The sequence below is a fragment of the Tamandua tetradactyla genome, chromosome 15, assembly GCF_023851605.1.
Source record: "Tamandua tetradactyla isolate mTamTet1 chromosome 15, mTamTet1.pri, whole genome shotgun sequence".
In the NCBI taxonomy this organism is placed as follows: domain Eukaryota; kingdom Metazoa; phylum Chordata; class Mammalia; order Pilosa; family Myrmecophagidae; genus Tamandua; species Tamandua tetradactyla.
In genome coordinates, this window is record NC_135341.1 from 49,120,192 (window position 1) to 49,132,692 (window position 12,501).

At 43.2% G+C, this 12,501-nt stretch overlaps 2 protein-coding genes and 1 long non-coding RNA gene across 7 annotated transcripts in view; 1 reads left to right on the plus strand and 2 right to left on the minus strand.

The window, feature by feature from the left end:
- The window catches only part of LOC143657424 (uncharacterized), a 19,046-nt gene extending 18,769 nt beyond the window's left edge, over positions 1 to 277 (plus strand). Inside the window, exon 3 of the long non-coding RNA XR_013162852.1 lies at positions 184 to 277. This is a non-coding gene — a long non-coding RNA (uncharacterized LOC143657424). The remainder of the gene's footprint in view (positions 1 to 183) is intronic.
- Positions 1 to 8,643, minus strand: part of SLC22A13 (solute carrier family 22 member 13) — a 15,271-nt gene extending 6,628 nt beyond the window's left edge. The window contains exon 1 of the mRNA XM_077129792.1: positions 4,802 to 8,643. Within this exon, the coding sequence (XP_076985907.1) occupies positions 4,802 to 5,179 (378 nt within the window). The 5' untranslated portion in view covers positions 5,180 to 8,643. The remainder of the gene's footprint in view (positions 1 to 4,801) is intronic.
- Positions 8,644 to 8,756: 113 nt separating this feature from the next.
- The window catches only part of OXSR1 (oxidative stress responsive kinase 1), a 165,778-nt gene continuing 162,033 nt past the window's right edge, over positions 8,757 to 12,501 (minus strand). For all 5 annotated transcript variants that reach the window (XM_077129787.1, XM_077129789.1, XM_077129790.1 and 2 more), the window contains 2 exons: positions 11,848 to 11,912; positions 8,757 to 11,425 (listed from right to left, as the gene is read on the minus strand). In XM_077129787.1, coding sequence (XP_076985902.1) covers positions 11,351 to 11,425; positions 11,848 to 11,912 — 140 coding nt within the window. In that variant the 3' untranslated portion in view covers positions 8,757 to 11,350. The remainder of the gene's footprint in view (positions 11,426 to 11,847; positions 11,913 to 12,501) is intronic.

Sequence of the window (12,501 nt, forward strand, 5' to 3'; positions counted from 1 at the left end):
CCTCAAGGAGTTCCATGTTCCTTGTACACAGTTCAGAAATAATGACTGGGGGAGATGATGACAGGTGAGCTCTCCTCCAGAGCTCACAGGCATAGCTTAATGACAGCAATGACTAAGGCTTTTTGAGTGCTTACCCCTGTGCTAAGTGATTTACGTGCATATCTCATATAATTCTGTTAACAGTCCTTGACTTATGTGATGGTTTGAAGCTGTATGTACCCCCAAAAGACCATGCTCTTAAATTTAACCCATTCTTGTGGATATGGACTTTTGGTAAGTAGGATCTTTAGGTGAGTAGGATTTTAACTTGAGATGTGACCCACCTCATTGAGGGTAAGTCTTAATCCTTTTACTGGAGTCCTTTCTAAGATAAAAGATAGAGAGAAAACAGAAAAAAGCCCCCAGAGTAACTCAGAGAGAAAAGCCAGAGGAGCTGAGAATCAAGGACATAGACAGAAGCTCAGAGAGGAAGGCATTGAAGCAAGATGCTGGAAGCAGTGAAACCTGGGAGAAAAGGGAGAGGAGGTGAGGATTGCCAGTAGCTGGTCTTTAGGGAGAAGGTATCATCCTGCTGATGCCTTAATTTGGACATTTTCATCGCCACAGTACTGTAAATTTGTAAGTTAACAAATCCCCATTGGAAAACCCAATATATTTCTGATATATTGCATTTTATCAACTTTAGCTGACAGATGATAAAACTGAGGCAGGGGAGGTTAAGCACCTAATCCACAGCAAAGTTGAGACATCCCTATTCCCCCAGACAGGGACTGAAACTGAGTAAAGTCTAAGAGAATGTATGCTGAATTAATGAATGACTAAATGCCCACAGCTAGTCAACTAGCCATTACCATCTGTTAAATAACCTTTAGCAAGAAATTAACCAACCTAGGAGTTACTGTTTATGTTCACACTTCCATTCTCAAGGACAACTGTTAATTTTTAAGAAATTATGTCAAACAATTAACTGTAATTGTTCCTGGGGAACAAAGTGGGGCAGGACAGGGGACTTGAACTTGTTGCACCTAGTTCTGGTCAATGACCATGGATTGTCTTCATGGAAGACGCTATTTAAAATAAATAAATAATACCAAAGGCCTGCTGTCAGGCTCTGGAGTCAGAACTGAGTAGTTTTGTGTGACCTTGACTCTGTTAGCCAATCTGTTTAGGCTTCCTCTGTACAACATGGGGACAAAATATAATACATAGTATCCCCTGATAAGGTTAAAGGAATGAACACATGTAGTATGCTTAGTACAGTGGCTGTCACATAGGAAGGTATCGGAAAATGTTAGCTAGCATGAGGATGCACTGACCCAGGCCTCACAAAGTTCACAGCTGGTGACAAACATCTCAGACAAAAGCACGGTACAGTGCTCTGAAGGCATGAGCACCAAACAATGGGAGGCTTCCAAGGCTGGCACCCCTGGAAGCCACTATTCACTACCTCCCTGCAGTTTACATACCTCTTATTTCATTAAATCCTCATTCTAATTGCATGAAATCTTATCATTCCCCTGTACAGTAATGGAGAACAAGGCTTGGAGAAGTGCCAAGGCTTGCCCAAGCTCATGTGGTGGTGTCATATTATAGATGACCAGAGATAAAAAGGGTTTCAACTTGGGATGCCAATCAACACCCCTGGCCTTAGTGGATGGCTCTGTCTGAAGCTAGCTGCGGTGGCTGCAAGACCCATACTCTCAGAATCTTGTTCTCATTACTTGAAGCAGACCCTATTACATTTCTCTCTCTTATTCCAAAATCTTCAACGGCTTTCCTTGGCTCCCTAGGAAAAAGCCCAAAGTCCTTAGTGCTGTATCTAAGACCCTTAAGAGCTGGCTCCTGCCTGTTTTCCAACCTCCTCTTTTATCATGTCAGCATGCCTCAATATGCCAGTCTTTTCAAAGCCTCTAGGCTGTCAAAATGGCTGTCCTCACTGCTCCTTTTCCTTCCTTCTGTGCTCTTCTACTCTTTCTTTGGTTCCAATACAGATCACATACTTTTGCTGCTGTTCATTGACGTCCTGCTTCCCTCCCTATTCAGAGGTCCATGTGGACAGGGCTGGAGTCATTTTTTGTTTTACCAAAGGTGAATGCTAGATGGGTGGGTGGGTGTGTGTGTGATTGAGAAGAAGAAATGTACTCTGTCCTCCAAGAGCATGCTGCCTGTAAGGAAACATGTTCTTTTCTTCTCAAATGAGGATTACTATTATTTCAGTTTGATTATGAAGCTGCAGGTTGGAATAAGGCAACTTGGGCTGTCAGGTAAGAGAGGAAACTCTTGAATCAGTGTGGCAGAGCCCCTCTTCATAGGCAGGAAGCAGAGGTAGAAGGTTTCACACTAAATTAGCTCCACTCTGGAACAGAGCTTGGGGTTATAGTGCAGTGCAGTGTACAAAGTACCAAAGGTGTACACTCTGGGAAATTCACAGTCCTTAGGATGAGGCAAGGACTAAATATAAGGAAGAGCCAGTAGTCTCGGTTGATGAATGAGGATAGAAATAAACCAAGTCCTTGAGAACATCCCATCCAATTCCCACACCCCTGTCCACTCCTCTACTCCAGGCACACCAGGTTGCCTGCTGCTCCTGACCTACCTTCTGCTTCTTGCTTCCAGGCCCTTCTCTTGCTATTCTCTGTGTACAAAGGCCTTCCTCTCTTCTCTATCAACATTTTTTTTACCTAGTCCACATGCTACCTCCTCATAAAGTTGCCTGTCAACTCTTTCCCCAGAAGAAAGCAAATCCTGGATGATAAGCCCACCCAGCCCTTTCTTTCTCTTCAACGGGCACAGATCTCCCCTGACCACCAGAGGTCTTTGGAAAGGGGAATGGGATGCCTCCCTCCTCTGACTGCTCCCGGCACAAAGTTAACAAGAGGTTCTGACTGAATAAAGTTACAGGCATATCAAGGGATTGAGAAAACCTTCTTACCAAAATAGGGAAGAAATAAGTCAAAATAAAGTATTAGTGGCTGAGAGATTTCAGAGTGGAGATATTATCCTGGAGGTTATTCTTATGTATTACATAGATATCCCCTTTTGAGTTTATGGTGTATTGAAGTGACTAGAGGGAAAGTACTTGAAACTGTAGAGTTGTGTTCCAGTAGCCACGTTTCTTGAAGATGATTATATAACGATATAGCTTTCATAATGTGACTGTGTGATTGTGAAAATCTTGTGTCTGATGCTCCTTGTATCTAGGATATGGACAGGTGAGTAAAAAATATGAATAAAAAATAAATAATAGCAGGAACAAAGGTTAAAATAAATGAGTAGATTGAAATACTAGTGGTCAGTGAGAGGGAGGGGAAATGGGTATGGTGTGTATTTTTTTCTTTTTTATTTCTTTTGCTGGAGAGGTGTAATATATTAAAAAATGATCCTGGTGAAGAATATACAACTATGATGATACTGTGAGCCACTATTGTACACTATGCATAGAATGTTTGTATGTCAAGAATATTTGTATGTTTGTTAAGGTTTGACAATAAAAATATTTTAAAAAATTGCATGCATAGCACATGATGAACAGGGTGTGAACAAAGGCTAGAGTGGGCTCTGAGCAGTTTGGAAGATGTTGTAGGCTCTAAGGAGATGATATTTGCCGAGGTAGGCAGGAGAATTGAGCACACGTATAAGTAGCCATTTATTATTGCCCCAAGGCATTTAAGGGGCACTGAAGGCTGAGGATGACAGAGAGGCCAGTGAGCATCAGACTTAACTAGGCTGAGCCAGACCCAGAGGCTAAGGAGAGTTCATAGGCCACCTAGCTCCCCCAGTGGAGTGGACAAAGTGAAGAGTAAGGAGTAGGTCATGTAGGACATATCCTTAGGTCGTGAGGTCTTAGGGGCAGCTAGATGGTCACTAAAAAGCGAAGGTGTAATCTCTGGGCTCAGGATTTGTCACAGGCTTGTGATGTATGTCATGATAAAGAAGTGAGAATTAAAACTCCCTGATAACCCCTACCCTTTGGGTTTCTCAACTATCTGTGCTGTCTCCTTCTTCTGCAGGGAACTGGACAGTGGAAGCGCTGAGCTAGACCTCAGCTCTCCTACCAACTCATTATGCTGCCCTGGCCAAGCCATCTCTCCAACCTGTACCTTAACCCACCATCTGGAAAGAAATAGAATGAGACTAGATACTTTCAGAGGGTCCCTTGTGGCCTGAGGTGACTAGGAAACTTCCTGTTTGTCTGCCTGGGTCCCTCCCAACAGAATGAAATTAGCAGTTATCCATAGGGCAAGACCTAGAATCACATGTGTCCTCCAGCAACCCAGAGGCTAGCAGAGAACTACAGAGAGAAGCCAAAATGGAGGAATTCCAACACAAGCAAGCAGGATAGCAGAAGGGTAGATAGGGAAAGAGATGGTGTAAGATGAGAGTGAGGAAAACATAAGAAGATATGTAACCATGCAGACACATGGGGGTAGACTAAAAGATAAAGGCAAAGGGAACGGCATATGGGAATACTGGTTAAAGAGCAGGGCATAATGATAGGAAAACAGGAGGGGACAGGAAGAGAGGCAGGCAACTGGGCAGGAGGATGGAAGAACAAGCAAAGAGAGGGAGGGACAGGCTAAAAGGATAGGCAAAGACAAATGGACAAACAGGCAGACAGACCAGACAAAGAAACCTTATGGCCTGATAAGTAGAAAACAAAAACAGGATGACTGGCAAAAAGAAAAATAGGCACACCAACCAGTCAATCATGCAGGCATAGGGGTAGATATAGAGAACAAAGCTACAGCCAGTGATGGGAGGGAGAGGGTCAGACAGACAGATAGGCAAAGGGAAACTCTACCTCATTTTTTAGGGACAGAGGTTTGTCTTCAGGATAGTCCCAGCCAGTCTCACAAGGCTGAGTCTTGTTGAAGTAGTGGCTGAGGATGTCCTCCAGGCTGGCGTTGTCAGGAGGTGGCTGGAACATGAGGCAGGGTTCCGGGCTGCCCGTGGCATCCAGAGGCACGCTCAGTGCCAGCTGCTGAGCAGCACTCAGGTTGAAAGTGTGGTTTTTGACCCAGGCCACTGAACAGTGGTGGGTCTCCTCCAGAACCATGAAGACCTGGGCAAACATGTAGAAGGCACACAAGAAGCTGGGGACACTCAGTAGTAGCAGCAGCTGTACCTGGAAGCGACCAAAGTCGCCTATCTCAGCCAGGACCTGGGCAAATTGAACCATGTCTGCCAGTCACTACCTCCTCAGTCCAGGCCACCAGGTAACTCTGCAGTTTGGCTCTGGGCATTTGCTCCTCTGGGTAGTGGTGACAGCTCCATTAATATTTAATCCAGCCTTGCCCAGCCCACCTGCTATCCCTTGGTTCCTGAGCCACAGCCTGGGAAATGTAGAATATGATGAAAAGAATAGTTTATCCTGGCTTGTAGAACATTTTATTGACTGTGTGATAGACACAGGTATCACAAGAGGAGCCAAGAGGATCTTCTCAGGACCAGCACACAGAAGTGAGTTTTAGCTAAACCTTATACAGTTTACACCCACCTCTGCCAAATGCAACATCCTTCGTAATTCACATCCAGCTCAGATCCCTCCCATTATTGCAGAACCTAACTTCTGAAGAGAAGTAGTTTTAACATTCAGAGGGACACTAAAGTCTTCTGGGGTGAACCCACACTAGGAAGTAGGGAGTAAGTCAGGGTGGTAGCAATGACCTAACCTACCCGTTAGCTCTGCCAGCAGCCCAATATGGCCTCTTGACCCAGATGGTCTTATTTTTCTCTTGTGGGTCCCTGGTATGCAACACTAGCCAATTCCCTCCTTTTCAGCACCAAAGACAATCCCAGAGTAATTACAGAAGCACTAAGAGTTGTATTTTGAGGTCTACCATTAACACATTCCCAATATAAAAACAAATGCAAGCTCCAACATACTGGAGTTCTCTGTATGGGGTTTGTATTATTTTTGCAACTGTCCTGTAAATTTGAAATTATTTCAAAATAAAAGGTTAAAAAAAAAAAGCAAGCTATCCTTGTATTTCCAACTATCCAGAATAACCACAGCGTCCCTAAGTAATCTCACTGATAACAAAAGAAGAACTCAGGACTAAGTCTTCTCTACCATGGCTGGCTACACTAGAACCTTGGTGGAGTCAAGGTTGGCATGGAGCACAGTTTGGTGGCTGGCAGATTAGGAGTAAGGCTGGACCTCAGAGAAGATGACTCTCACAAAGAGAGAAGCTCCTATCCTTTGTATCTCAGGGGAAGTCTTACTGGAAACCAAACCAGGGCTTAGAAGGAATCTTTTAGTCATGGGAAGTGGGGAATGATGGGAGCCAACAGAACATCAGGGGAAAATACATGTCTGACCATACATGCGTGCATGCAAATACATTCATCTACTCGTATATTCATAGCAAAACTTTCTCACATAATACTCTTCTCTATCTTTTGAATTTTGAGCCATGTTAATACATTTTAAGAGATGGGAACAAAAGCATGGATGAAATGAATACAAGGAAACAAGGTCATACAGGGTAGCCCTAGTCTAGCTGTCTAGCCCTATACCTAGCTGGCAGAGCTGCTGGCTGCCTATTCATTTCAGCCTATGGTGCAGGTCAAGGTGGTGGCAGGCAAAGGCAAGTGTCACACCCATGTTGCAAAGGAGAGCACTTTTCTCTCTGCCCCACCTGACTCCGTCAGACCCACCACCACCCAAGCTATTTTCTTCACATATCTTCCTTTCACCTCTTTGTCCTCAGCATCGTCTTTAGTTACCATGAGAATGATGCTACCAGTTGCCATTGCCCAGTTTGGTGCTCCACTATGGGCGAGAACTTAGAGGATACACAGCTTTGTCCTCAGTCCTCATCATTTCACTTCAGTAAGGGAAAGGATTTTGCTTCATTTGGCTCCAAGTAGCCAAGGGAGCTTGGAGAGGTAAAAAGTTTGGACCCCATCCAGTCTGAATTATGTATGTGCCCAGTCCTCCCTGAGCCTCAGGTTCCCCATCTGTATATAGGGACAACTTAAATTAGATGTTCTCTATGGATTATTTCATTTCTTGGTGTGTAATCCTAAAACAGCAAAAAAGATCCATGAGGAAGGAGACTCCTGACAGAGGGACCAAAGATTTTCCTGTTGGAATTATGATCCCAAATCTTGGTTCTGAGGAATTGAATACCATTGACCCCATTTGTCTTGTCTACAAGTCCCAATTCTAGTTTTTTGGTTTACTTCTTTTTTTTTCTTAATCCTATTTCCTTTCCCCCAGTTTGCCAAAGGATCCCCATGTTCTAAGTCCATGACCAGTTCTCCTATTTAAGGAAGTTCTCTCTGGATCACTGTGACCCAAAAAGATATCTTTCTACTCTGTGGTCTCACTGGCCTAGAGGTTGAGTCCAACAAAGTACCTGTGTTAGCCTCTGGTCATCCTACCTGCAGAGTAGGACTGGGGTTGCCTTTGACCCCTCAGGCCTGACAGTCTCTCACCCACCTCTTCCTCTCCTTGTACCTACTTTTACTCAAGACTACAATTAAGACCAAAGAGGTATATACCAAGCATTTTCTTACCATAAGAATTGTTTCAAATAAATGAACACACTCTCCTCATAAGAAGTGTTCAGGAAGATCAATGGCAATCATCTGTCTAGGAGGTGGAGGGTGAGCAAGTGAGTGTGGATTCTGTGTGGATGGGTGTTTGAAGGAAGGTGCTCCTCAGATAGTAGGGATGGACTAGCAGGTGTTTTAAATCGCTTCCAAGTTTGAGAATTAATGATTCTAGTAAATAAAAACTCAAGGAAGAGGACCTGACCCAAAGCTGCACTGATCACTGCAACTGTGCAAGAGGTAGTTAAGGGAGTAAGCCCAGTGACAAGATCAGCACCTGCTAGAAAACAATGGGTAAGTGTGGAGACTCAATTTATTCTTTGCCTCTGCTCTACTCCCTTTCCGTCCCCTCCCCTCCACTACCCATGGTCACTTAAAAAAAAATTTCTTTTTAATTGTATAATATAACACACATACAAAGCAAACAAAGAAAAAAGCAACAGTTTTCAAAGCACTCTTCAATAAGTAGTTACAGGATAGATCCCAGAGTTTGTCATGGGCCATACCCATGGTCACTTTGAGTAACTATAACTAGCATCTGCTTGCTTGCCCTCACAACAAAGTCCACCTTTACATTTTGCTTATCTTGAAAGCACACTCAACCCAACTGCAGGCCACATGATACTGTCAACTCCAAAGGCACCACAGCCCTGAGTTCTGAAATACCAGAAGCTACAGGCACCCATCATGGCTTAAAGGCCACCTTCTGTGGGGAAGGAATTTGATCAGGGAGATCACTCATTCAGGAAGTGGACAGGGACATGGAGGGCTCTAGAGTTTTACATGTAACTTCATCATTTTAATATTGGAACCAGGTAGGGACAAGCTTACTCTGATCTCAACTTTCCAAAAGGGACTCCAAAAGGCATGAATCTGGCATCTTTCCCCTGCCCAACATCATGAACAGAACCAGTTTAGAAAAGTTTGGAATATAATGCAAGGAATTCCAAATCCCACCCTACCAGGTTTCCTTGGGCAGACCTCATACCTCCCCTTTGGGAATTCAGTTTCCCCTTGGTACAATGGTTTTTAAAGCTGTTCCTTATAATTTATAGATTAATACACACATTTTATATGTCACATGCACTTTGCCTTCTCTCCATTCACATTAAAAATTAAAGTCAGTAGTGACTCTCAAACCTATTTCCCATAGCTTCCACCAATGGCATCAAGTAAAGCATCCAAACACCACTATGGACAATTTACTCTTTATTGATTAAAAATAAAGAAAACATGCAGTAAAATACAAAGTCCAAAAAAAGGAAAAGAAGTTGAATATTTTACATCTTCCATAATCTAACATATTTCATAAGGAGGAACCTCCACTTATTGTTACACCATTATTTTATCTTCCAGATTATTAAATATCAGCTGGCTCTAGGATTTGGTTCAGAACTTAAGCAAAAAAACCAAACAAAATCCATTAGTCATTTAGAAAGACCATACGTTTCACAAATAGCATTGGCACATATTACCTTGTGCTATAATCAGTCCCTATCCCAGGGGCCAGGGAATTCTGGGGCCCCAGAGACAGAGGTGCACCCTGGACCACCACTCCTGGACAGGGGTGGAGTCACTCACTAGGTTACATGCTGTGCCACCTGGGAAGTTTCTGTTCATTAATTTTCTCAGCACCTCTGCATAAGTCAGCAAAGGGAATCCACCACACATCATGCAGAAGAAGAAATAACACTGCCCTGGGGTCGGTGTCTGTCTCCTAATTCCCAGCAGGGTGAACAATGAACTGAAAGAAAGAGAAAGCACCAGCCCATTCCCATCATCATGCCTGCCCCACTGCAGTTCAAGGTAATGACCACAGCTGGAGAAAGTGAACAGGGAGATAGTCTGCTGCTCATTCCCAGCCTGGGCACCAGACCACCTCCAAATAGGAAATGAGAACAGAATGCTGCCACCACCTCTTGGATTCCTAAGTAGATTATGATGGGCTTGTTCGAAACCAATAAAACACATAGGCCACCAATCTTGTGCCAAAGGACATTATCTCTTTTCTATACCTCATTTCTACATTCCTGTCCTCCTTCCCACCCCCCCACCCCCGCCCAAAGAAAATAAAAGCTAAACATTTTCCCAGCAAGTTGATCAATCTTCTTTTCTCCCTCCCAGCTCAGCAGGCTTTTACCTATCCTACTTGGACCTTGGACTTTGGTTCCTATCCTTCTATAATCTACTTCCCTCCCAAGCCCCATTCTAAACCCATTCCCTGTTTCTTCCCAACATCCGTTATCTTCCCCAAATGCCTCTGTACCTGGGGCAGATGAATAAAGACCGAAACTAAAACTACAGGCTCAGAATGAAACTAAAGGTGTGACAAATAAGTGTGGGGAATGCTTTCAGAGATGCTCCAAGAGAAAACTAAGTAAAGCAATCTTGCTCATCAGACCAACAATGCCAGAAAGGGCTCAAGTGATTCTGTAAGAGGTAATTCCCCCTTTCCATGGGCCAAAGCCCATCTTTGTGTGTTTTTTTTTTTAAGGCCAGACTGAGTATCCAATCCCATTCATAAATAACATTTTGTAGGACTATTAATAGATAGACAAAGGCTGACTTGTGAAACAGTAGGAAAAAATAAATCAACCCCACTGATAATTCACATATTGCATTATGAGTGCTCTTCTTAAACGTAAAGAACAATTTACATTATTTCTGTAGAAAATCAAGTGAACACTGCTACTTATATAAACCCTAAAGTTCACGGCACATGTGGTTTCACTTTCCATCTTGAATTGGTTCAGCGAAAAGAAGTGTGGACCCCCTCCAAGGGTCATTGCAGGAGAAGGGACAGAAGGCAGGCATTCCTGGCCCAGTGTTGAGTCTCTGTTATTGCTGTAGAAATCTCAGCCTTGCACACCCATTTCCTCATGACTTGGAGGCCAGGCAAACTGATTTTCATAGGAGGATCAAGGAGCAGTTTTTCTTCAATTTTAATTTTTTAAGAGTTGAAAATAAATACTTCCCCATTGACATGAGTTATGATTTTTCCTGCTCACAAACCACTTTGAGAAAAATTCACTTTTATAAGCCATTACCTGATGTTCTCTTTAAAAATAGTCCAAAGTTCCACTTTGAGGGATCCAATGGCTGAAGTTCAACTATAATCAGATGTTTTGCACCAGCTGAACTTAAGGCTAGCAACCCTTTCTGGAGAGAGCAATGAAGAAGGGGGTGCCTGAGAGCAGCTTCAGCAAAACACTTAGGAACATCATGAACAAAACAAAACAAGTTTAGGCTGCCTCCACCTGAGGCTGTGCTTTTTCCTAACAAAGTTTGCTAGAATTCACATCAGGTAGAAAGAAAATAACACTACATTAAATTCTCTGGGCTCCAGCTGAACAACCAACTTTTAATTGCTACCTGAGTGCCCACATCCTGGCAAGTGTGGAAAAACAGGCAGGATGGGGAAGCCCAATACAGCTGCTACTTCCCACCCAGGGCCATCGTTGAAGTAAGGCAAGAATGAGCTGACAGATCTCCTTCCTGGGCCTTGAGGCACACAGGCCACATCTCAAGTGGATGAAAACAGGGTACATATGTGGGGAGTTTACTAACGGAATACTTTTAAGGGGATGCTGGCCATTGGTGATCCAACTTTTCTTTCCCTATGTGAAAAAGTGGGAATGATGGCAGGAAGAACATAAAGAAAGACCTCGAAAGCTCCTAAATGGGGTGGGTTTGTTGCTGGGTTCTTTGGCAGTAGGGGTTTAGGCCAACAGAAGCAACAGAGACACGCATGTGTGGAATCTCCTTAGGCCGCCTCTTCTGGGACTGTGGTTTAGCTGATGCTGAGCTGGGCAAATCCTACTAGCTTACCATCATCAGGAATATCCGAGCCTTCGACACCAGATGCCTAAGAACCAAAGAAAATGAGAAGCTGTGGCTATTTATGAACAAAATTCCAAGAAGCAATTAGAACTTATATGGGAATTGTAGGGTGGACAGCAATGGGGGACAGGTCTCAGGGATACAAATAAAAGGTTGATGAAGGTGTCTCTTCCAGAAAAGATGGGTGCTGGGTACACAGCTGGAGTCAGACTGGCTAATGATCTCTCTTGAAAATAGTCAAGGGCCTGGGGGAGGAAGCTTCCTGAGAGGAAAAAGGAAGTGATGCCACTCAAAGGGGGGACAGCACCCCAGACCTCAGGAAAGCTAAATGAGCACAATCCACCAACATTTAATATTCTCATTATTCAGGGAATATGGAAGCTGGTCTGTAGAGGCTGCTGGTGTATAAAAGGGAAGATGGTTTAATAAGAAGGAAGGGATGAATACCAGTTTGAAAGTGACAGATCGATTTGACTGAGGTTCTTCCACAATTTTCTGCAAATTAGCTGCCACTGTAATCATACAAACAGAGAAAGCAATGAGAGGCTAAGTAAATCTACTTTCAACCATATTTAAAAAAGCTTAAATGGTAGTTCAGAATCTTCTTATAACAATAAAAAACGGAAGCAAAAAGATCAAATAATCACTCTCCAAAAGAAAAAATAATTTAAATTCACCTCCTCCAAGTAGTACAAATAAAACTTGAATCCCTGTGAAATAACTTTTTAAAAATGCAGTGTTAACCCAGGAAAAACATTTGGGTGGAAAAGGTACAATCTGCTTCTTCATGGACCAGACAGCCCTAAACTAGGAGTTAGCAAACTTAAGGCCTGTCTTCTGTTTTAGTTCTACTTGATAGCTAAGCAGAAACTTTCTACCTAAGTTTAAAAATGACAGAGACCCTATATGACTCACAAAATCTAAACCATTTACTATCTGGCTTTTTTTCAGAAAAAGTTTGCTGACCGTTCTAGACAATGGTCTTTTCCTTCAGTGCTATCTACTTGTGGTCCAACTGTGCCATTTTCCCTTCTTCCCTCCTTTTTCTATGGCTAACTCTAATGATTTCTGCTAATGTTTTAGCACTACAGGGTTAGGGCT